General features: G+C 37.6%; 1 protein-coding gene across 1 annotated transcript in view; it reads left to right on the plus strand.

The window, feature by feature from the left end:
* Positions 1 to 24615, plus strand: part of LOC101546938 (cytochrome P450 20A1) — a 49768-nt gene extending 25153 nt beyond the window's left edge. Inside the window, exons 9-13 of the mRNA XM_004601286.2 lie at positions 5179 to 5299; positions 15037 to 15148; positions 16858 to 16922; positions 22721 to 22810; positions 23295 to 24615. Coding sequence (XP_004601343.2) covers positions 5179 to 5299; positions 15037 to 15148; positions 16858 to 16922; positions 22721 to 22810; positions 23295 to 23442 — 536 coding nt within the window. The 3' untranslated portion in view covers positions 23443 to 24615. The remainder of the gene's footprint in view (positions 1 to 5178; positions 5300 to 15036; positions 15149 to 16857; positions 16923 to 22720; positions 22811 to 23294) is intronic.
* Positions 24616 to 26385: the final 1770 nt, after the last annotated feature.

Below are 26385 nucleotides of genomic sequence, written 5' to 3' on the forward strand. Positions count from 1 at the left end.
TCAAATTAAAATCTGACATAAAAATCTAAAATATTTCTCTTCACTTGAAGAATAGCATTTGCAACACTTTTTGATCTTAGAAATTTTACTTTAAAAGAATTATGTTCATATCTGCAAAGACATCCTCAAGTTACTGCCTTGTTTATTTCATTTTTGGAGTCACCCACAACAAGCTGTGCTGTTTATAGTTTCTTCTCTTTTACTTTATTACATTATTTTTTCTTTCTTTCTCCTCTGTCATATTTCTAAACAAATAACATGCTTTGGGCTGGAGAGTTAGTACAGCTTGCCTTACACAAGCCTGACCTTGGTTTGATTCCCCTGCACCACATATGTATGGTCCAACAGGAATCATCCTGAGTCCAGAGTCAGGAGTAATCCTTGAACACGGCCAGGTATAACTCCAAAGCAAATTAAAAAAAATTATTTCACTTAAAAATTGAGTATAAATGTAAATTTCTCATGAAATTCTTCTCTTTGATTAATTTTTGACATGAGATATTCAGATGATATAGATTAATGAAAATTTGGCAAGCATGTCAGAAAAAAAATCACGGTATCACTGTCATCCATCGATTTGCTCAAGCGGGCACCAGTAACGTCCCCATTGTGAGACTTGTTACTGTTTTTGGCATATCAAATACGCCATGGGTACCTTGCAGGCTCTGCTGTGGAGGCAAGATACTCTCGGTAGCTTGCCAGGCTCTCCGAGAGGGATGGAGGAATAGAACCCGGTCTACATTTTATAAAGGATTAAGGGTACTACCTTAAAAATTTAAAAGAATATTCAAGAGAAGTTTGGATCAATTATACTGGCTACATGTAATGCTCTTCACTGTATCACTGTCATCCTGTTGCTCATCAATTTGCTTGAGCGGGCACCAGTAACGTCTCCATTGTGAGACTTGTTACTATTTTTGGCATAGTGAATATGCCACGGGTAGCTCTTACAAAAATAAAAATCAAAGCATTTCTTAAAAAGAATTCTCACTCCCTGCACAAATGATAAATGTATCAGGTCATTCTCTACTCTGCAAATGTGTATCTTTAAGATTAAAAACATAAAAAATTAAGCACATGCATTTCATGATGGTTCTATTTCTTTCCTCTTAGATGTACAGAGATTCACAGTGGGTCTTTATGTTATTTAATCAGATGTTTTTAAGCTTCTGTGGTATACTAATAAGCACTTAATAGATGTTCATGCCTGCAGTGAGATTACCTTAAGCAATCTAATGGCGGTCACCCAGCACGTCCTACTCTGCTCTTATTCTGCACAGAGCATTTTCAGGTCTGAAGGCCCTCCTACTTTGTTAGGCTAGAAGGCCACAGAAAATAATATATTTAACTTTTAAAAGGAGTTTTACTTATAATCAGTCATGCTTAGGGGCTGCTGGCTTTGTTGAGGTGTCATGCCTGGTGCTGCTTGGGGCATCATATGTGGTGCTAAGGATCCAACAGATATGACCGCATATAAGCTAAGTGCCTTACCTCCTGTACTGTCTCTATAGTATGTATTTAAACTTTTAAAAGATTCTTGTTTTAAAAATGTATTGCATTAAAAAATATATTTGTGGGCTGGCAAGATAGCTTAAAGGGATGGCGAATATGTTTTGCATACAGGAGTCCTGGGTTTGATCCCCAGTACTGCTTGATTCCCTAGCACTGCTGAGAATTGGGATTGACCCCTGGTACTGTGCTGAGAGTAGCTCATGAGCACAGCTGAATATGACCCCAAACTAGTTATATGTATATACACATATAAACATGTATATATATATATGCATATGTTTATGTGTGTATTTACAGTGTACAGACTTTCATAAAATCTGAATCCATTGTGTTCTGGATACCATAAAAAGTGATCATTCCCTTACTGACTTGATATTTTATTGTTATTTTCAATTTTTAGGAAAAATTTTCAGATACTGATTGTTCTTTTTCTGTGTTTTTTTTTTTTTTTCATTTTGGGTCACACCTGGCAATGCACAGAGCTTACTCCTGGCTCTGCACTCAGGAATTACCCCTGGCGGTGCTGAGAATCGAACCCAGGTCGGCCATGTGCAAGGCAAACACCCTACCTGCTGTGCTATTGCTCCAGCCCCTTTTCTATTTTTTTTTTTTTAAGGAACCTCTTTTTTTTTTTTTGAGAAACAGAATAGGCCTGAAACCTTAATTAAAATCTCTCCTGTGCTACTTGCAGCTTTAAGGGTTCACTTTCTGGCTTGATGCTTAGAGCTTTCTCCTGATCGTGCTTGGGAGACATGTGATTCTAGGGATTATATCCAGAATGCAAAGCATGCAGTCTTCAGTCTTTGAACCGTCTTCCTAATCACACTTATTTTAATATTTAAAGCTGTCCCTAATCACACTTTTTAATTAATTATACAAAAGAATTAATATTTGAGATTTTTTTAGCATATGCAGTGGTAATGATTTTAAGTGATCCTTAGAATGTATGAGTGCCTTCCATATTCAGTCCTTCTGCTTAGCCTTTTAATATGTGCATCACTGCATATTATTAATCTGTAGTACATGTGCATATTTTAAAATATGAAAGTTTTCTATCATGTATGAAATAAAAATTCTAGAGTTCCTTTAAAAGCTATAATCACTACATACGGAGGAAGTTAAGAATAGGCAATTGTGTTTGTACCTTTTAGGAACTATGGCTATAAGGAAATTATCAAAATAATTGAATGCCAGTTATTGATGTTATTGGTAATATTTTGTACAGAAAGTGTCTTTGAATACTATTAGGCAAACATTACAAATTTAATTTTGAGATAAATCTAAGTTAGCCCTTATTTTAGGAAATAGATAATATAAGTTAAAGTAAAAATCACCATAAACATTTTTAAAAGAACTTGACTGATGTGTGTGAAAGGGGTTGGGGGACTGGAGAAAGAGTTCTGTGTGCTTAGAGTAAGTGCTTTTAATGCTGGAGGCAAGGTTTGATTGCTGGCACTGCCCGGTCCCCCAAGCACAACTGGCAGTAACCTCTGAACACCAAGCTGGGATATGAGAGCATCCCCTGAGCATTGGCAGGTGTGATCCTTGACAGTCCCCACTTCAAAAAAATAAAGGACTTGACAGGGATCTGGGACCAGGGAGTTGACTCAGAAGGTTGAAGCACATGACTGGCATGCTCCAGGTACAATTTCTGTCTTCTCATGCACACACCCTGAGTTTTTAAGCATCTCTAGGTGTGGTTCTCGTCGCCCCAGGACTGCTGGACTTGAGCAGCTTTCCACTGCTGGGTCAGAGTAATGCTGGGTTACATATTACTGGCAGTGCCCCTCGCTCTAGCTTCTCAGGACTGCTGGGGAGCCCCCTCTCAATGTACTTGATAGAAAAATATCCTAACACGCTGATGCCAGTGCTGCAATTTGTGTTAATTAAACAACATTCAAGTATAAAGCCATTGGTGGCATGTGCTGGCACAATATGTTAAGCATAATCTCGGAAAAGAGGCACTATATATATCTCGATCCATCTGGATGGTTCCATTTGTTGAATAGTTGAAATCTCCGTGGATTCCTAGAGGAAATGTAACTACTTTCTTTTGTTTCATGTTCTTCATGTAATCTTCATTTATTCATTGATTTTATTTTATATCCCATTTTAAAGCAAAAGTAATATACAGGCTAGTGAATTTAAATATTTCAGTCTTCGGGGGCTGGAGCCATAGCACAGCGGGTAGGGCATTTGCCTTGCACGCAGCCGACCCGGGTTCGGTTCCCGGCATCCCATACGGTCCCCTGAGCATGGCCAGGGGTGATTCCTGAGTGCAGAGCCAGGAGTAACCCCTGTGCATCGCCGGGTGTGACCCAAAAAGCAAATAAATAAATAAATAAATAAATAAATAAATAAATAAATAAATAAATAAATATTTCAGTCTTCATCAAAATAACTGGATCCTTCCCTAAGACCTCCTGAATCAGAATCTGTAGGTGTGCTGTTATACCAACAACCAGTTCTCAGGTGGTATTCGAGAATCGCTGTCCCAAGTAGCAGCCAGACCCAGTCCTCGAGCAAGTGTATCTGTCATTACAAGTACAAATTAAAAGTACTGATTTAGGGCTGAAGATGAAGTTTAGCTGTGGAGAACTTTCCTTACACGTGTGAGCCCTGGGTTTAATCCATGGCACTAAAAACAAAACAAAACACCCCCCACCCCCCACCCCCAAACTCACTTAAGGCCCACAGAGATGATAGTACAGGAAGAGGTAAGGCACTTGCCTTGCATGCCTTCAAATCCTTTTTAATCCTTTGCACTACATATGGTCCCCTGGGGTCCCATATATATCAGTAGGGGTCATTCCTAAGCATAGAGCCAGGAGTAGCCCCTGAGCACTGCTTAAGTGTGACCCTCAAAGCAAAACAAACCCCCAAACCAACTAATTTAAAGGAAATTTTCTTCTACTTTGATTTGTATAAGGCATTTTATAAAGCATTTTATACAAATGTGGTACTTTTAAGTAGAGTAATAGATTCATTTTATTTTAAACTTTACAAACTCGAGCCATTTATCAACATTTAATATTCCTCTAGATATGAATTATATATTAATAATATTTTACCTAAGGTAAAATGCATTAAGTGATTTCAGGTACTTCCCAGTTTTTTTTGTTTATTTGTCTTGTGTGTGTGTGTGTATGTGTATGTGTGTGTGTGTGTATGTGTGTGTTTCTTTTTCTTCTCTTTTATATCAAACTTGGTGATGTTCAGGAATCTGAATTCAGGAGTCATTCTTGGTGGTACTTGGGGGACCTGCTGATATATCCAGGGTTCTTACATGTAAAGCTTATACCCCTGTGTGTTTAGCTCTCTTTCCACCAATTTTCATGGCCAAGTCTACCAATATTTATCTTTGGTAGTAAGATGAAATATCCTTGTAGTCAATGTTTCCCCATCCCTAATTTCCAGTTTTCAGAGACAAATCTACCAATATTTATTTTTGGGAGTAAAATGAAAATATCCATGTTGTAGACAATAAAGTACAAAATTTGTGAAGGATCTGGTTTTATTTTTTGGTTTGGTAGCATTTATGTATTTATAATATGATAAATAAAAAGAAAAGTACAACTCCTCCCAAGAGCATTAAAATTTTTCCTTATTCTGTACCCAAATTATGAATTAGCTGTTTTCATACTCATTATATTAATCTTTACTTAGTGTGCACCTGGGCAATTTGGTTTTTAACCACCTCTGAAGAAGTTCAGAATAAACTCTGTGAAGAGATAAACCAAGTTTTTGGGAAAGGTCCTATTACTCCAGAGAAAATCGAGCAGCTCAGGTAAGAATACAATAAAAGAGGAAATCATTGAAAGGTAAAATGGAGCTAACTTAACAATTTAACTTAAATTTTATCTTAACATCTAGGATAATAATATATTTTACATAGTAAAATTATACATTTTATATAGTAAAAATGTACCATTCTACTTAAAATAGTACATATACATTTTAACAGATATTTTAAAAGATCATTAGGTAGGGGGCTGGAGCGATAGCACAGCGGGTAGGGCGTTTGCCTTGCACGTGGCCGACCGGGGTTCAAATCCCAGCATCCCATATGGTCCCCTGAGCACCACGAGGGGTGATTCCTGAGTGCATGAGCCAGGAGTGACCCCTGTGCATTGCTGGGTGTGACCCAAAAAAAGCAAAAAAAAAAAAAAAAGATCATTAGGTAGTTCTGGAAGACTTTTACCCTAGTCAAAATAATATCAGTAATAGCAAGTAAATGGGCCACTCATATTTTGTAGATGAGAATGCAAACTGGTACAATTCTACTGAAAAATGGTGTAGCTCAATCTTACAAAATTAAACATTCACACACCATATGACCCAGCAATTCTCCTAGGCATTTATTCAACGGATATGAAAACATATGTCCCCACAAGACCTATATGCAAGCACTCATAGCACTATCATGTATAAAAGCAAAAAGTTGGAAGTAATTCATGTGTTTATTAACTGATGAATAGGTAAACAAATTGTATTTTATTCATACCATGAAAAATACTGAGTAATAAAAATGAAACAGTATCAATATACAAAGTAGCATGGATTAATCTTATTCTGCTAAGTAAAAGAATTCAAACATTAAGATAGCTTATGATATTTCATTTTTGGTGAAATATTACAGAAAAAAATGATGTGATAGAAAGCGTGTCAGTGATTGTCTATGGCTAGGAATAGGGAAGATAGCAACTACTAAAGGCTATGAGGAAACTTTTTTGCTTTTTAAAGGGTCCACACCCAGCTGTGCCATGGCTTATTTCTAACAGTGCTCAGGGGATCACCTGTGGTGTTGGGGATCAAGCCTGTATCGGCTATGTCCAAGGCAAGTGCCTTACCCATGTACTATCGCTCTGCCCTGGTTCAAAGAAACTTTTTAGGGTGAGAAAACAATTCCTTTATTTTGCTTGTGGTTATATAACTATGTATAATTACTAAAATTTATACCGGAAAAATACATCTTGTAGGATATCATTGGTTTGTCCTTCCTCCCTTGCCACAAAGAGTTTAGGCATATCTGGTAATAATCTCTAAACAATTCTAGACTATATTGGTATGTCCTGCTCCCCTTGCCACTAGGAGCTTTGGTATATCAGTCACGCCCATCAAAGTGCTCCCAAGCCACTCCCATTCCTTTGTCTATCCATAATCATTTCTATGCTCCCTTCCCCAACCAGTTAATTAGCTCTTCCCCTAATCAAACTCTGTTAATTTGTAAGGTCAGACCTTGCTAGGACAGTGAACTTGTATTGTAAGTCAATATTGCCTTTCTCCTCTCCTTATGTCTTTTAAATAGTTTACTTTAAAACAATGTCCTTTTTGTATGGACAAAGAAAGACAGTTGCTAATATGCTTTAGTAACATGGGATTTAATTGGCTTCAAATAGTATTCACTCGTGGGCATCTGCTTCTTGACTTAAGCCTCAGTTGCCCTTATTTCCTAACACCCCTAAAAGCAGGGTCCCGACGAGGGATGGGATGGACCCAGGGCAAGTGGTGAGTTATGTGCTACCCTGGCATCGAGATGGGCCTGGCCAAAGTGCCTAATGCTTAACTACAAGTTAAGAGCTTGGTCATGGACATGTCATGTCATGATCCAAAAGCAACGATGAGACTAGGACCCTGCTAGGGATAGGAAAGACTAATCTGGCCTGAGCACTGTAGTCTGAGATCGAGATGACCTCAGGAGAGCAATTCTATAAGCTTAATACATCTCTTGCGATGTCCATACAAAATGAATAATATTATGAATACTTATATGTTAGTTGGACAAGGAGAGGAGAAACACACCCATGGGATTCCACTCTTCGGTGGTTGTTCTGCTGAAAGAGAATCTGTCCTAGAAGAAGCATCCCCTGAGGGAAAGAACTTTACCCCTGTTGATTGTGACCACACCTATGTGTAAGCCCCAACCCCTCTTGCTTGGGGATTTAACTAGGCTGTAAGAGTGGGCTGGGGCCCGGCCAGCCCCAGTGCCAGATCTGGAGAAGCTAGATTGAGATCCAGATCCAGAGGAGAAGGGGAATGAATAACATGGGGGAGAAAGAAGCAGGAGGAGACTCAGAGGAGAATGGAGATGGGAATGGAATAAACTGCAACTGAGACCAACCAGCCTGGCCCTCGTTCCTTCCTTCGCCTGCCTCATCATCGCCATCAACCTCCCCAGGGTGGGGGAAGCGGCTGGAGACTACCGAACGCGGGCGGCAGGAGAGACAGTGCCGCTGCCCTGTGCCCTGTGCCTGGTGCGGTGCCGCCTCTCCCTCTTTCCTTTTTTTGTGTTTTTACACACATCTTTAATTATAAATGTCAACTTAAAAGATTAAAAAAAATTGCTGAGCTTGGGCTGGAGTGCTCCACTTTGAACCCTCAAATTCAATCCCTAGCACTACATACTTACCCCCAGCACTGCACCTGAGCAGTTGCTCAGGTGGTTACCACTGTCCTGAGAACCATCAGGCCAGCACTGCTGGGACTTTTGAGCACCCCTGTTAAAACATGAGGCCTATTAAAATAGTTACAGTAATAACAACTGCTGTGATTGCTTAGGGCAACAAAAATCTGAGATTGGGTATAAGCAATCCTATATTGGAACATGTCTCAGCTATGGAAAACAAGATGGCAAAGCAGTTAGTATAAAAATTCTAAGCTTTGGTTTTCACAGGGAGACACATACTGGAGATTTTTTTATAATGTTTAAAATGTAGATTTTACACTAAGTATAACAATTTTAAATGTAGGGGGCTAGAGAGATTGTACAGCAGATAAGACTCTTGCATTACATGTGGCCAGATTTGATTTCTGGTCCTGCATATGGTCCCCCAAGCACCGTCAAGAGTGATATCTGGGGGCTGGAGTGATAGCACAGTGGGTAGGGCGTTTGCCTTGCACATGGCCTATCTGGGTTCGATTCCCAGCATCCCATATGGTCCCCTGAGCACCGACAGGGGTAATTCCTGAGTGCACAGCCAGGGGTGACCGAAAAAAAGCCCAGAAAAAAAAAAGTGATCTCTGAATGCAGAGTCAGGAGTGAGCTCTGAGCACTGTTGAGTGTGGCCCCCAAACAAATAAGTAAATTAGTAATTAAAAATTTGAGGTGTAATATGTACTTTTGTTCTGAAATATATGTAACATAAAGTTATATGAAATAAATGGTAAAGACCTTTAATAAATCTACTCTTAGATGCTGTTAGTTAACTGTTAACTATTTTCCAAACTTATAAAATGCATAGCTGTATTTTGGACTGGAGTTAAGGTGATTGCAAAGGTTAAGGTGATTGCTTTACATATGGCCAACCTCAGTTTGATTTCTGAGCACCACCAGGAATGATCCCTGAACACAGTGCCAAGAGTAAGGTCTCAGTCAGATCTTGCTTAGACCTCCCGCAGACCCTTTCCCTTCATCCAATTTAAAAATACTTAGAAGACAAAGAATATCAAAAACCTCCAGAATTCAACCACCACCATGCTCATGGCTGCTCTCCACATGCTTGGGCGGAGCCTCACCCATGAGTGAATCTGCAGAAAACTCAGGTATGCGGGACTTGTGAATGAAAACTCCAGGTTCAACCGAACTGGAAATGGGTGACTATCCCCCGTTTTCCCCTGTTTCTGGCAATTTGGCAGTCACCCACACAAACCACCTCTGGCTAGTGCCATATAATCTCATCAACAGCCATAATTTAGAAACTCATTATAAATCTCTTGGAAAAGAGCACAGAATAATATGCCATAGCCATGCCTCCAGACCCCGCGCCACCAGGCTGTTTCACTCAGAGCAACCTGGAGGGGGTGGTTGAGTCCCCTCCCCGCCCCAAAGGAGCCAGCGCCAGCAGCTGAAAACCTCCAGATCTCAATGGCCACCATGCTCAGGGCCACTCTACACAGCTCATGTCAAGCCTCACCCATGAGTGTACCTATTCCTGGACATCTCATGCTTTACATGTGGTGTGCTATTGGAATTACTAATATTTCAGTAGCATACCATGTTTGATTGGGTTTAAAGTAGAAGGCAACCAATCTTAGGGGGAAATATATTTTTACAGATCTTTCTCTATATATAAGCCCACAAGGCTCAACATGTTACTAATCTCATATAGAAGGGCTTAACGGCTCCTGGGTGTAATACAACAGTCTTCACACACTTTCCTCTAAGAAACCTTTCTTGAATCATGTTTAGTGCATTATTCATAAGAAACAATACAAAAGAAATTATTTTGGTTCTGCTTTGGGGGCAGGGGTTGGGGGTTTGGGATGGAAACATCCGAAATATGGCGTTGGGAAGGTGTAATGGTAGTGGGATTGATGTTTGAATATTGAATATAATCAAATATTGTGAAGTACTTTATAAAAATATAATTTAAAAAGAACACAAAGTATATCTTTCCGAAAATTACGCGTGTGCGCATGTGTGTGTGTGTGTGTGTGTGTGTGTGTGGTTTTGAGGCCATATTCAAAACCACAGGATGGTGATCTTGGCTTTGTGCTAAGGATTACTCCTGGTGTGACTCTGGGGACCATATGGGGTACCAGGAATTGAACCCCGGTTGGCTGCTTGCAAGGTAAATGACCTGCCTACTATACTATCTTTTCAGCCTTCATAAAATTTTATTTTTCAGTAAAATATTTTGTGGACAACAATATATGTAGTGACTTCACCACATGAAACCAGTGATCAACTTCTATGGATAATACTTTCCAAACAGATCCTTTTAGTTATCTCCATATGATGTGATCAATATAAAAAATATCAACTTGCCTAAGATACTTGAATAGCTTTGATTCTTGCTCTCCATCCACTCATTCTCTAAATTGCTCCTGGAGTCTGTGACTGAAACTGTAATTGTACACTACGTTCACTTTGTGGGCTTTAGAATGCCTAGGACAATCTTTGTATCAGACATTTTCAAAAGCCTTCAGAATATTCTGATGTGTAGCAAGAACTTAGAATCAATGATCTAGTAATCTTTGTATCCTGGGAGTCACATTTGATTAAGGGACACACCAGTTCAAAATTCTTAATTTCTGATGCTTTTAAAATAAAATATAAACTCAGCAATATAATTTAGAGGCATTCTAGTAGCTTGGCCTTTCATTCCTTTCCCACTTTATTGCTTAACTATGTGTGCCTCTTCCTACCCTTGGATTTAGCAATACTGAAATGCTTTTGTTTCTTCAAAAGTACACCATTGTTTCTTATCTCTTGCAGATTCTTCTGGTGTGTGTGTGTGTGTGTGTGTGTGTGTGTGTGTGTGTGTGTGTGTGTACTACTGAGTTATATCCCTGGCCTCTGAAATTCCTTTCGCAGCAGTTCCTGAACTTGTTTAATTATTTATTCTTTTGTTTTCTTTTGTTTTCCTAGTTTTTAGTTGACACCCGGCAGTGTGTAGGGCTTACTCCTGGCTCTGCTGGCTCTGTACTCAGAGATTACTTCTGATACATTTAAGGGAATCGTATGGGATGCCAGGATTGAACCTGGGTTGGCTTCATGTAAGGCAGGAGCCCTGCCTACTGTACTATCTCTCCAGTCCCTAGTTTGTTTATTTGTTTATTTATTTATATATTTAGTTATTTATTTTAGAAAGTAAAAGAGTTTATTGGAAGGAGAAGAAAAAAGAAAAGGAATTCTTCATGTAGAAGGGAAATCAGTATAGGTTTAAGTTCCCTTTTTCTCCCTTTCCCTGTCAATAAAGCATTGATTCCATTAATGATCTATCTTATTTACTTTAGTAATTTGTTATCTTATGCAGTGCTTTTAATGTAGTAACCTACAAATGTTTTTTTATAAAAGAAAAGGTAGTATATTTCCCCTTTTTAAAATTGTTCTAGATAGTACAGCCGGTCGGGCATTTGCCTTGCACGCAGCCAACCTGGATTCGATTCCTCTGTCCCTCTCGGAGAGCCCAGCAAGCTACTGAGAGTATCTTGTCCATACGGCAGGGCCTGGCAAGTTCCCCATGGTGTATTCTATATGCCAAAAACAGTAACAGCAAGTCTCACAAAGGAGACGTTACTCATGCCTGCTTGAGCAAATCAATGAGCAATGGGATGACAGTGATACAGATTTAATATACAATAAACATTCCTATATTTATAATTTTACTAATATTTCCAATTCCTTCTAGTAATAAAGAATAAAAATAGAATATTATTTAGGCACATAAGCAGTAAGAAGTGATAAAAATTAGGAGTGTTTAAGTAAAACAGACTTGGATTTGAATTGTGTTACTATCAATGACCTGCAGTATGATCTTGGACAGTTGACTCAGATTTTAATTCTGTAAAATCAGAGTAATACCAGCATCTATGAGGTTCTTATAAGATACTTAATGAGATTCTGTATATAAAGTATTTAACAGAACTGGCTTTTGGCAAAAAAATTTTAACACATTTTAGTTTTAATTCTTTTATTTTGTTTTTGGAGGCCATACCCAGCAATGCTCAAGTCTTACTCTTGGTTCTGTGTTCAGGGATCACTCATGACAGTGCTTGGGGGGACCATATACGATGCAGTGGATCAAACACACACACACACACACACACACACACACACACACACACACCTTGTATTGTGGTGCCAAGAATTAAGCTCGGGGCTCCCACATACAAAGAATGCACTACAGCCTTTGATTCATCTCCTAGGTCTTAATAATTTTATTAGACTGCCTAATTATCCTTAAGAAAGGTTGTTTTTCAGCATGGTACTGGAACTAAGGCAGAGCCGCAGACCAATGGAACAGAGCGGAATATCCCTACACACAACCCCAAATGTATGATCATTTAATCTTTGATAAGGGGGCAAGAAATGTGAAGTGGGGCAAGGAAAGTCTCTTCAACAAATGGTGCTGGCATAACTGGACAACTACATGCAAAAGAATGGACTTAGACCTTGACCTGACACCATGCACAAAAATCAGATCAAAATGGATTAAAGACCTCAACATCAGACCACAATCCATTAAGTACCTCGAAGACAAGGTCGGCAAAACCCTTCATGATATTGAAGCTAAAGGTATCTTTAAAGATGACACAGAACTAAGCAATCAAGTAGAAACAGAGATAAACAAATGGGACTATATTAAACTAAAAAGCTTCTGCACAGCAAAAGACACAGTGACCAGAATTCAAAGGCAACCTACAGAATGGGAAAGGATATTCACCCAATACCCATCTGATAAAGGGTTGATATCAAGGGTATATAAAGCACTGGTTGAACTCTACAAGAAGAAACCATCCAACCCCATCAAAAAATGGGCCGAAGAAATGAACAGAAACTTTTCCAAGGAAGAGATATGAATGGCCAAAAGGCACATGAAAAAATGCTCTGCATCACTAATCATCAGGGAGATGCAAATCAAAACAACCATGAGATACCACCTCACCACAGAGAATGGCACACATCCAAAAGAACAAAAGCAATCACTGCTGGAGAGGATGTGGAGAGAAGGGGACCCTTCTCCACTGCTGGTGGGAATGCCGACTGGTCCAGCCCCTTTGGAAAACAGTATGGACGATTCTCAAAAAATTAGAAATTGAGCTTCCATTTGATCCAGCAATACCACTGCTGGGAATATATCCTGAAGAAACAAAAAAATATAGTCGAAATGACATCTGCACTTATATGTTCATCGCGGCACTGTTTACAATAGCCAGAATCTGGAAAAAACCCGAGTGCCCGAGAACAGATGACTGGTTAAAGAAACTCTGGTACATCTATACAATTGAATACTGTGCAGCAGTTAGAAAGGATGAAGTCATGAACTTTGCATATAAGTGAATCAACATGAAAAGTATCATGCTAAGTGAAATGAGCCAGAAAGAAAGGGACAGACATAGAAAGATTGCACTCATTTGTGGAATATAGAACAACAGAGTAGGAGACTAATACCCAAGAATAGTAGTATATAATACCAGGAGGTTGGCTCTATAGCTTGGAAGCTGGCCTCACACGCTGGGGGAAAGTCATCCCAGATAGAGAGGGGAACACCAAGTAATACGTGATTGGAGATCCTGCGTGGGAAGGGAGATGCGTGCTGAAAGTATACTAGAGGCTGAACAGGATGACCACTCAATACCCTTATTTGGAACCACAACACACAAAAGGAAAGAGAGATATCAAATTGGAATGCCCCGCTACAGAGGCAGGGTGGGGTGGGGGGATGAGACTGGGCGGGTGGGAGGGATACTGGGTTCATGGGTGGTGGAGAATGGGCACTGGTGGAGGGATGGGCTCTTAAACATTGCATGAGGGAAAAACAAGCACGAAAATGTGTGAATCTGTAACTGTACCCTCACTGTGACTCATTAATTAAAAAATAAATTAATTTTAAAAAAAAGAAAGGTTGTTTTCACATATATTTCTACCAACTAATTGAGTTTTTTCCTGTTTTTGTTAATGTTGTTTATTGTTATTTTCTTTTTAATTTTTGCTATACTGACAAATAAAAATTTTATTTTACTTGGTAATCTCTGTTAGAGAGTTAGAGTATCAATTTCAGTGTTTCTAATCCATTTACTTTTTGTAAATTTTTTTAAATTATTTTTCTATTGGAATATTTTATTTAGGTTATAGATTTTTAGAGAGCTTTTATTTATATTTACTATAGTACGGAAATATTTACTATAACATTTTTTAGAATTCTCTTTAGTTTTATTTATCTAGTGATATAAAATACTAAAAGAATTTCAGAACTTATTTATATTTTCTTTATGTTTCTGTCACTATGCCAATTATTTTAATAATTTGGAGGTATAAAACAACTATATATTGAAATTCTTACTAAATTTTCAAAAATATAGGAACTTCTCTACTCAAAATATTATAAGAATAACATTTTGAGGTTTTTCTGAAACTTTTAAAAGATATTTCTATTTCTTAAATTTTTATTTGCTTTGACTTTATATGTTTTGAAATCTTCAAACAAGAATTAAAATAGGTTCTGGAGAGATACAATAGTGAGTAGGGCACTTTTCTTGCATGGGACTTAACCTGGGTTCTGTGTCTGTCATATGGTCTCCCAAGCAATTCCAGGAATGATCCCTAGGTGCAAAGCCAGGAGTAAGCCCTGTGCACCACTGGGTGTGACCAAACCCCCCCACCCCCACCCCCAAATAAAAAGAATTAAGATAGTTGCTGTTTATAACTTATTGGCAGAACATAGGGCTTTGTATATATGAGCCCTGAGGTTTGATATCCATACCACCTTTCCTCAAAAAAATTTGAGGGATAGGACAGCTGGTGAAGTGCTGCCATGCACAAGGTCAACCTGTGTTCAATCCCCAACACCTTATGTGTTCTAGGCCACCAGGAGTGATCCCTGAGTGCAGAGCCAGGAGTAAGCCTTGGGTAAACTGTGTATGGCCTCCAAACCAAAAAAGTTAATAAATAAATTTTCAAAATTTATGTTGTGACTATTTTAAATTAGGAAGGTTATAAAATTGTCATGTGTCATTTGCTAATATATGTGCATTTCAAGCTGCCTCTCACAAAGATCTTCAAGAACTGTTTTTAAATAGGTATTGTCGGCAAGTGCTTCTTGAAACTGTTCGGACTGCAAAACTGACCCCAGTCTCTGCCAGACTTCAGGATACTGAAGGAAAGATTGACAAATTTATTATTCCTAAAGAGGTAGGAAACATTGGTGTATTGTAATTCAGCTTATTTGTTTTCTTTCCTTTTAATGTATATTTTAGGGTTTGCTTTATTTTGTTTTGTTTGACGAATCCAGTAAATTGCCTCAAAGGCACAATAATTCAATAATTTTAAATGTCAAAATAAGACCTGCTTTTTTAATTTTTTTTTTTTTTTTTTTTGCTTTTTGGGTCACATCCGGCAATGCACAGGAGTTACTCCTGGCTCATGCACTCAGGAACTACTCCTGGCGGTGCTAAGGGGAACATATGGAATGCTGGGAATCGAACCCAGTTCGGCCACGTGTAAGGGAAATGCCCTTCCCGCTGTGCTGTTACTTCAGCCCCAGGCCCACTTGTTTTAAAGTTTAAATTATATACCTTCATTATAGATACTGCTAATATCTAACATCTGTTTTGTAGATCTTTTTCTGTATATGCATATTACTCTGTATATGCATATCTGATTATTATATATTTGTATACATTTCACTGTATCACTGTCATCACATTGCTCATCGATTTGCTCGAGCGGGCACCAGTAACATCTCCATTGTGAGACTTGTTGTTACTGTTTTTGGCAAATGGAATACGCCACGGGTACCTTGCCAGGCTCTTGGTAGCTTGCTCTCAATACTCTCGTCCCCTCTCTGAGAGGGACGGAAAAATCGAACCCGGATCGGCCGCTTGCAAGGCCCTACCCGCTGTCTATCGCTTCAGCCCTTACCACATTATTTTTAATGGATGCATGGTATTCTTCTTTAATATATTTAAGTCATTTTTATTCAGAAATTTAGATTGTTACTTAAATATTTAGAATCCCAGGAGCGTGTGAAAGTGGCTGCAAGATATCTCATACTACTCTTTTTTTTTCCCGCTTTTTTGTTGAATCACTGTGAGATAGACCCTTACAGACATTTTATACTATTTATAAATGCAATGCAAAATAAATTACCTAGCATCTGCCTATAGGGTAGGCTTGAGTGTTAGTGGGAGACTTAAGAGATAATGGTGGTGGGAAGGTGTAATGGTGGTGGGATTGGTATTAGGATATTTCACTGTCACTGTCACTGTCATCCTGTTGCTCATCGATTTGCTCGAGCGGGCATCAGTAATTATGAATAACTTTATGAAAATAAAATTATAAAACTATTAAAAAAAGAAATTTAGATTGACAGTACATATTTGTTTGATTTGTAGTGGGCCACACTCAGCAGTGCTCAGGTCTTACGTCTGGCTCTGCTCTTAAGGGATACTCTTACATGGGCCCAAGGGAATTTATGGGATGCTGGAGTTCACACCCTCATCAGCCATGGCAAGCTCCCAACCTGTTACACTCCCTCTCTCTGGCCCCAAGAATATATTTTTAATATATAAAACTAATTTTTATAATCAAATTTAGGAAATATTAACAACAATGATATTACTAAGGAAAATCTTTCTGAAGTTTTCTTAAGCCCTGAACCCCTCAGCCCCTACTAAAAAATTTCAGGTTTAAACTTTCATTTAAGTTTAGGTATTCCAGATTTTGAGATATGCCTAAGGAGGCTTTCTCTGTACATTAATAATGGCCCATGATTTCTTCTGTTATTTAGTATTTTTATTTTGTATTCATTGTAATATAAAATATTTAAGATGATATGTCTTCTTGGAAGTCAGGTTTTCTCTTTTAGACTTTGCCTAACAAGAGTAATTTTTCTCCTACAGACACTTGTCCTTTATGCCCTTGGTGTGGTGCTTCAGGATCCCAGTACTTGGCCTTCACCATACAAGTATGAGATATCTGTCATTGTTTTTGTGATTGTTGATTTTTATGTTTGAATGTTTTTCATTTCTTTTCTAAGTTTTGAGGGAAAAGACTGGTATATAACAGTGACATAACAGAAGACATCAACTTCCCTTTCTGTCTTCTATTTATTACCATTCCTAGAATGATTGTGCTATTTGTTTTTCTTACTATCACTTCTATTCTAAGATAGTTTATTTTCTGAGGTGAGGGCACACATGGTTGTTCCCAAGTTTTACTCCCAGCTCTGCACTCAGGAATCACTCCTGGTGGTATACGGAAGATTTTATGGGATACCTGGGATCGAGCCCAGCTGTGTACAATGCAAACACCCTACTCTCTGTGCCATTGCTCTGGCCCCAAGATATGTTTGATATGTTGAATTATCTCTATCACTATCCTTTAATTTCAGTGAAATTTTAAGATTATTTTGTTGTCAATAGTTTAGTTAATTAGTTTCTTTGCTTTCTTGGTCTCAATTATTTTGCTTTGTAGTTAGGTTTAGAAAAATCAAGGTATTGAATGTGTTTATGTGTGAGTGACAAAGGAGGAAAAAATGAAGAATAAAGTAGCATTTCCCACCTTATAATTTGTAGAATATGCCTTAAATTAGTAGATTAAGATTTGCTGCTCTGGAAGGCAATTATATGTTATGTTAATTAGTTGGGGTTAAGACACCATGGGCAGTAAGGGCAGGGTTGGTGACTTGGTTAAAATATTAAGAAACATACTTCTAGAGTATAAATTTGAGGCATATTAAGTGATTCTGTCATGTTAGTTTTAAATATGTATAAAAAAAGAAGGGAGTAAAGGAAATTTATAAACACATATATTGCAAATCGTTCCAAATTTTCTGTAATTAAGTATTAAGTAAATTTTAAATCCTGAGTAGCTCTTACAGCAAGGTTAAGATACACCAGTGAAAAATGTATGATCATAGAAAACTGAAATTACAATAAAAAAATTGTTTTTGCATTTTTGGACCACACCCTCAGTTCTCAGGGGCTATTCCTGGCTCTGTGCTTCAGGATCACTCCTGGAGATGCTCAGGGACCCAAATATAGTGCTGGGGATTGAATCATGGTCAACCACATGCAAGGCAAGCACCTTAACCCCTTACTAAATCTTAGTCCCTTTAATAATAAAAAATTTGTTTTCAAATACTTATATGAAAAAGCACCAATTTCTGGATAACTTCTAAGTGTAATAAGAAAAATACAGGAGCATTGCTGGATTTTTTATGTTTCTCTTTTCAGAATACTCAAGAATTTTGAGTAGAGATTCAGTGTACTGGAAATAATATATTCTTTATTATTATTTTTTTGGCTTTGGGCCAATTCCAAATGTGCTTAGGTTTGGGTTTTTTTTTTCTTTTTTCTTTTCTTTTTGGGTCACACCCAGCGATACTCAGGAGTTACTCCTGACTCTGCACTCAGGAATTACTCCTGGTGGTGCTTGGGGGACCATATGAGATGCTAGGGATTGAACTTGTGTCACCTGCGTGCATGGCAAATGCCCTACCTACTGTACTATTGCTCTGGCCCCTGTTCTTAGATTTTATTCCTGTTATTCCTGTCTCTAAGCTTAGGGATCGCTCCTGGCAGGGCTTGGAGAATCATATAGGGTCCTGGGGATCAAACCCAGGTTAGCTGTGTGCAAGGTAAGCTCCCAACCTCCTGTACTCTCTCTTCAGCCCCAAGAGTATATTCTTTATTCTAAATTGTAGGGATAATTTTTAGAAACAAATATAATCAAATTAGGAAATGTCAGCAATGATGTTATTGCTAAGGAAAAACTTTTTAAAGTTATACTTCCATATCTATCCCCTATGGAAGGTTCAAAAATTGACTCTTTAAAAAAATAATTAATTAATCAATTACTTAGTCACTGTGAAGTTACAAAGTTATTCATGACTGGGTTCCAGGAACACAATGTTTCTTTCTTTTTTTTTTTTTTTTTTTGCTTTTTGGGTCACACCCAGCGATGCTCAGGGGTCACTCCTGGCTCTGCACTCAGGAATTTCCCCTGGCCGTGCTCAGGGGACCATATGGGATGCTGGGAATCGAACCTGCATCAGCCGCGTGCAAGGCAAATGCCCTACCTGCTGTGCTAGCACTCCAGCCCCTCTTTCTTTCTTTTGAGTTTAAAATAATTTTTATTGAATCAGCGTGAGATACAAGTTACAGATTTGTTCATGATTGGGTTTCAGTCATACAATATTCTAAAACTCATCCCTTCACCAGTTTCCCTCCTGCCACCACCCTCAATCTCCACTCCTGCTCCAGCCTTCCTCTATGGCAAGTGCTTTCCTTCTCTCTCTCTCTCTCTCTCTCTCTCTCTCTCTCTCTCTCTCTCTCTCTCTCTCTCTGTCTCTCTCTCTCTCTATATCTATCTATCTCTATCTCTTTCTCTCTCACATTAGTATTTTGGAGACTTGACTGATCCTTTGGAGACCATTCAAACTTAAAAATATATATGTATATAGCTAAGAAATTAATTTCTTTGAAACTTGTGCCCTGAAATATGATCAGTGGATGGTTAGGGCATATATACATATAAATATACATGCACACATACATACACACATATATATGTATATGCACATATCTGTATATTGGTTTTTGAGCCATCCTCAGTGGCGCTTACTCCTGGCTTTGTGCTTAGAAATCACTCCTCGTGGTTCTGGGGGTTATGTGGTGCTGAGCATAGTAGCTAGGACTGTTATGTGCAAGGCAAGCATTCTACCCTTGCACTACCTCTCAGCCTACATGTTTATAAGAAGCTGCCAGCTATCTTTCAGAGATTTCCACTAGCAATTTTTGAGACAGTCAGCTTTTTCATCAATGGCATTTTTAAGTATCATTTGTTTTTATTTTAGTTGTTTTGATAGACATGTGATGATCTTTCATTAAGGTTGTTGTAAATTTTCTTTTTGAGTGAAATTACTTACATTGACTTATTTTCCATATAGAAAATTTTGCAGATATGATTTATTTATAAAAATAAAACCATGGGCCAGAGAAACAGCACAGCAGGTAGGATGCTTGCCTTATAAACAGCCTACCTGAGTTCGATCCCTAGCATCACATATAGTCCCTTTACCCCTCAGGAGTGATTCTTGAGTGCATAGATAGGACTAGCACATGAATATCACTAGGTATGGTCTGAAAGCAAAAACCAAAGCAAAAGTTAATAAAGTAAAAACATAGGTAATGCATTATTACTGTTACCATACTGAGTATTTCAGAGCCAGAAACTTAAGTCAATTTTTATTATTTAACTTTATCACAATCATTATAATCATAATAATGTAAATATTATTCTATACTAAAATATTTTATTAACTTGAAAAAAATACTAAAATAAAACTCTCAAGTGAAGAGGATAAAGTATGCATTAAAATCCTGAGTAAGGATTAGGATTAAGGTGTGAAATTAAAGATTCGTGAATTTTCCTATTCCCACAGATACACAGAATTTACATCTAAGCACAAGATAATTCCCTGTGAGATCAATTCTTATTTTAGTGATTCCTATATGTTAGTTAAATGAAAATATACAAACACATTTAAATGGGTAGTAAGGCTGAAATGCACTTGATATAAATTCTATTCTCAGCACAGTGTCTCAGTGGGAGAAAATTCTTAGCACCCAGCTTCTCCCTGAGGATTACAGGATTTGAATTGCACATTTACTGCTCCAAACCATGAGGGACTTACATTTATGAGTCCCACAGGACTACAACAGAAAGCAGTTCTTAATTGGAACACAAGCACTTGTAGTAACCGTTCCTCCAGGACTCAGTACTGAGAAAACAGGCAAAAATGCCTATCTCCTAGTCTTCCTTCTCAGAGGAAGTTGACTATGGCTTGCAGGGAAACCAGGGGCATACCAATGGTACTCATGGGATGATGCAATGTCATGGATTGAAACAGATTAGAGAACACATTGAGACTGTTGAGTGGAGATTCTAGCAGTAAACCCATGCATATATGATCAGTTAATTTATGACAAAGGAGGTAAGAGTAAGAATTTGGAAAAGATATTCTTTTTATAAATGGTGCTCAGATAATTGTATATCCACATGCAAAGGGATGAAATTGAACTCTATCTTATACCATACAAAGAAGCAACTTAAAGTGGAATAGGAATTGAATTGCAAGAGCTTAAACTCTATATTTAAATTCCTATAAGAAAACACTGGGGATAAAAGTCTTTAATTGGTGTTGGTAATGCTTCTTCTTTTTTTTTTTTTGATAAGAGACCCAAAGCAAAGGACACCAAAAGCAAATGTGTATTATTTCCCCTTATAGTAGAGCTCAGATCTTTAAAAAAAATTTTGGATTTGGAAAAAAATTTTGTGTTCCATGGTAGTTGAGTTATTTGTTTTGCTTTTATTATATACCCTTTCTTCCATTGACTTTATATGGAATTCTTTAGAATAAAACAAAACACATTCATTTCTGAACTGAGAATATGACTTAACTGATAGAGCACATAGCTGGCATGTGCAAGACCCTGGGCTCAGTTCCCAGCACTATATGGCCTCCTGAGTACTCTAGGTGGTACTCTGATGATCCTGATACCACAGGGTATGACATTTCCCTGCCCCTCCTCCAAACAACAATAAAAATAAATAAAAACATTTATTTCTATTACTAATATTTGTGTGCTCCAATTTTAAGAAAACTCGTGTGTGTGTGTGTGTGTGTGTGTGTGTGTTTGCTCTGGAAACCAGGAAGTGCTGAGGATCAAATCCAGAACTTCCACATGCAATACACACATTCCAGCCCTTTAAGCTGTTTCCCAAGGTACCCCCCAATTTAAATTGAATAGATACCTTTAAAATGCCTTGCATAATGATCATATGGGTTCAAGTAATAATTACCTTGAATATTCTTGTATTTAGTATTTATAATGTGATTTTTAGTGATTATTTTATCTAATAAATGATTTAAACCTATATTACATAGTATCACTTATTGGTTCCAGAAAAGATGTGTTTTGCACTTGTTTAGAAATTACAGGAGCCAAGAGATAGTATAGTGGCTAGGATATTTGACTTGTACCTGGAGTACCCGGCTTCAATCCCCAGCACTCCATTTGGTTCCTTGGGCCTGTCAGGTGTGATCCCTGAGCGCAGAGTTAGGATTAAGGCACATTAAATCACATTAGGTCACACTGAATATTGTCTGGTGTAATCCCCCTCAAAAACTAAAAAAAAAGAACAAATTATAAAGCTAAGAGAAAGAGACTATATGTTGACCAATTTGGGGGACATAATAGGTAAAATTTAAATAAAATGTTATGGTGGCATGCCAATGATGTGACTCAGTGGCAAAGTGCATGAGACCCTGATGCTAACAAAAATCGCAGTGGATTCTAGTTTTGTTGTGTAAAAAATTGTTATTACAAGGATCAGAGAGATAGTACATGGGTTAGGCACTTGTTTTTCATGTAGCTGTCCTGGGTTTGATCCCAGCACTGCATAAGGTACCCTGAACACAGATGGGAATGATGTCTGAACACAGACACAGTAGTATGCCCTGAAACTCCTGGGATTGGCCCTAAAATGCATCCAACATTTATTTTTATTACATAGCTGTGTCTTATAATGTTTTTTCTTCTTTTTCTTTTTTTCAATTTCTTTTTCTTTTCTTTCTTTTTTCCTTTTTCTGTTTTTTGTTTCTTTTTTTTTTCTCTTATTTGTTCTCTGTGTGTCTTATAATGTAGATATCTAAAATTCTAGTGGAACTCTGTTGTTAAAACCCAAATCTTCTTTTAGGTTTGATCCAGACCGATTTGATGATGAATCAGTGATGAAAACTTTCTCCTTGCTTGGATTCTCAGGCACCCGGGAATGCCCAGAGTTAAGGTGAGATGATAAAAGGAAAGGAATGATGTCAGACTTTGTACTTAAATTTTATTTTAGATTTTAAATTTTATTTTATTTATTTATTTATTTATTTATTGCTTTTTGGGTCACACCCAGCGATGCTCAGGGGTTACTCCTGGCCTTGCACTCAGGAATTACTCCTGGCAGTGCTTGGGGGACCATATGGAATGCCCGGGATGGAACCCGGGTCGGCTACATGCAAGGCAAACGCCCTACCCGCTGTGCTATCACTCCGGCCCAGATTTTAAATTTTATTTGAGTAACTATGACTTACAGTACTGATAATCATAGGGTTTCATACATACAGCATTCCAATGCCATCTTCCACCAGTATCTCAGTGTCCTCCCTTTACTTTGTCTGTACTTATAATTTTGGTGAACACTATGATTGAGAACTAGCAATTTATATCACTACAGTATAATTTTTAATCTTTAATTACAAGCTAACTTTCTTCCTGACTAGGCTTGCATACATGGTGACCACAGTACTTCTATGTGTATTGCTGAGGAGACTACGTCTACTTTCTGTGGAAGGACAAGTTATTGAAACTAAGTATGAACTGGTAACATCAACCAGGGAAGAAGCCTGGATTACTGTCTCAAAGAGATAATGAACTTATATATTTAGCTTTGTTGAGAAAAAAAGACTGTTTAGAAAATCTGTATTGAATTCTTTTATAAGCCAAATTGTATTGAATAATATAAACACCTACTACTTATACTTAATTATGTAAATTTGGATTGTTACAGTTTTTATGGTTTTGTTTGGGGGCCACACCTGGCAATACTCGGGGGTTGCTCCTGGTTCTGTGCTCAGGAATTACTCCTGGCAGTGCTGGGGATCCATATGGGATGCCAGGGATCAAACCCAGGTCAGTTGCATTGCAAGGCAAGTGCCTTACCCACTGTACTATCTCTCTAGCCCCTAGATTAGATTTTTTTTTTATGAATGGTATACATTTATACTTAGAGGTAATATTAATGAGAAACATCATATTTTTAATTTTTCTTTCATGAATTTGTTTTGGGAGTTGGGGGATCATATCCTGCAGTTCAGGGATTACTCCTGGTTCTGTACTCAGGGATCACTGTTGGCAGTGCTTGGTGTGCCTGGGATTGAACCCTGATTAGCCATGTGACAGCATGTGCCTTAATTTGTTGTTATTTCACTGCCCCACACTCTCCAAAAGACTTTATATTTCATTTTAAATTCATTTTTGTTTTGAAGCCATACCCTGCAGTGCTCAGAAGCAACTCCTGGCTCTATACTCAGAATTTATACCTATAGGTACTTAAGAGCCATATATATTGCCAGGATTTAAACTAGCATCCTGGTTGTAGCCACATCTTAATCTTTGTACTATCTCTCTGGCCTTAGTTTTCTATTTATATTATGTTTTAGTTGTATCTCTCAGATAAATATTCTTGAGAGAACATTTATTTTTCATTATTTAGGGAATCACATTTTCTAAATATTCATAAAAGATAAAAATATAATGTCAGAGAGATAATACAGGGGGGAATTTACTAGCCTTGCACAGAAGACCCTCATTTACATAGAAGAGCATATGATCCCTTGAGTACTGCCAGGAATGACCCATGAGCACAGAGCCAGAAGAAAGTCCTAAGCATAGCCAGGAGTGGCCCCAAACTGCCCTGCCATTTCTCTTTCCCCTGCCCAAAATAATCCTAACTCTTCTTTGTACTTCCAGTAATTTCTGTAATTTCACTTCTGGATTAATATTTATGAGTATAAGTTGATTTCCCTTTAATTATTATTAAATTTGAGTCTACTCTGTCTACTTTGTATTTTCTGGCTAGTCTACTTTGTATTTTCTATTTTTATATCTTCTAAAACAAGTATTTGTTTCATGACTTATGTACAGCTTATCGTTTTGAATGGTTTGGGATTATTTAAAACATAACAGTTGATATTTGATGTGTTTTGAAGTGCCCCTTCTAAGTGAAAATGGGATTTGTCTTCCCTGGTTAGCTAAAAATTTTAATACTGTATTACTCAACTAATTTTGATCTGTGGTAAAAATAAGATTTCTAATTTTATTGTTATATATTTAATGTGATGAATGTGTGATTAAGAAATAAAGAGCATTAACCAAAACCAAAATATAAAGAAAGGAAACAAAATGGTTGAAAATCTGCAAAATATGCAACAGAAATGAGGAATGTCCATGTTACATACAGTTTATATAAATTGTTAAAAACACACAGTAGGATGCCAGAGATGTAATTCAAGGATTGAGTGCATGCTTTATATGCAGCACACTTGAGTTTCATCTCAGCCACTGCATGCTTCCTGGAGCTCAGGATTGATCCCAGAGCAGAGAGCTGGGAATAGTCCCAAGCACCACCAGCTGTGCCGCCTCAAAAACAAAAAACTGTAAACATGGTAGATAAATGGAAAAAACAATAAGTTTTTGTTAGAGGAAATAGCTGACAGACTTTTAGGAAAATGGTCAACCTCATTAGTATGAAATGAAACATTGAAACATTTCAAAATATTTTGAGTATCTTTCAAAATTTACACTTCAGTACTGGCAAGTTTTATATTTAATACTTTTATTGATAGTATTGTAATCATAGCCCACTTTTTGTTACACTATTTTTATAGACTTCTTTTCCTCTATTAATTTTTAAAAAGATCTTTAAAAGGAAGCATGCCAAGTACAGATAGAGAGGAAAGAATGAAAATGATAAATGTTTCAAGTGAGCTTATTTTTTTGACACTGCTAAATTTTACTTATAAGATTTTTGTTGTTGTTGTTGGGCCACACCCCATGGTACTTAGGGATAACTCCTGGCCCTGCACTCCGGGATCACACCTGGTTGGCTCCTAGGGTGCAGGGAATCAAACACCGGTCAGCTGTGTGCAAAGTCTTCACTTGCAGTTTTGGTTTCAAGTATTATCTTAGATATTATGGTTTATGCTGTGTTTATGGTCAAGTAGCTAACATTTAAAATCTTAATTGTGAATTGTAATTATACGCAGCCATTTTTTTTGACAAAAGTGTTTTCATTTACTATCCCAAGTTTTAAGTGAAATGAATGCTTAGTTCCAGGAATAATTGTTTCTGAAATGGCATGTTGTTAAATATATTCCCTCCCACCTGTTATTTTCTATAATTTTTCTCTGTAGAGAGCATCTTACTTCTTCATTCAAGTATTGAATGACTTTATACTGATAGTAGTAGGTGAGAGTAGGCAATGGAGATTTAAACTAAGGATACGTAAAATCAGATGATAAAATTGTATTTTTTGTTTGTTTGCTTTTTTGTTTAGTTATGATTTTTGGCCACAACTGGCAATGCGGAGGGATTACTTCTGGTGGTGTTTGAGGGACCATGTGGGATGCCAGGGATTTGAAAAGCAAGTGCTCTACCTGCTGTACATAGCTTGAGCCCCTATAGTTGAAATTTTAAAGCAAGGGAGAACTGATAGGCAGCAGTCAAGGCAAAAACAAGGCAGTTGAGCAAGATTGACTGGATGTTGGTATTTTTCCAGTAAATGTAGCTGTGATTACTAAGAGTGGTTGTAAT

Source organism: Sorex araneus, chromosome X (genome assembly GCF_027595985.1).
Source record: "Sorex araneus isolate mSorAra2 chromosome X, mSorAra2.pri, whole genome shotgun sequence".
Taxonomy (NCBI): Eukaryota; Metazoa; Chordata; class Mammalia; order Eulipotyphla; family Soricidae; genus Sorex; species Sorex araneus.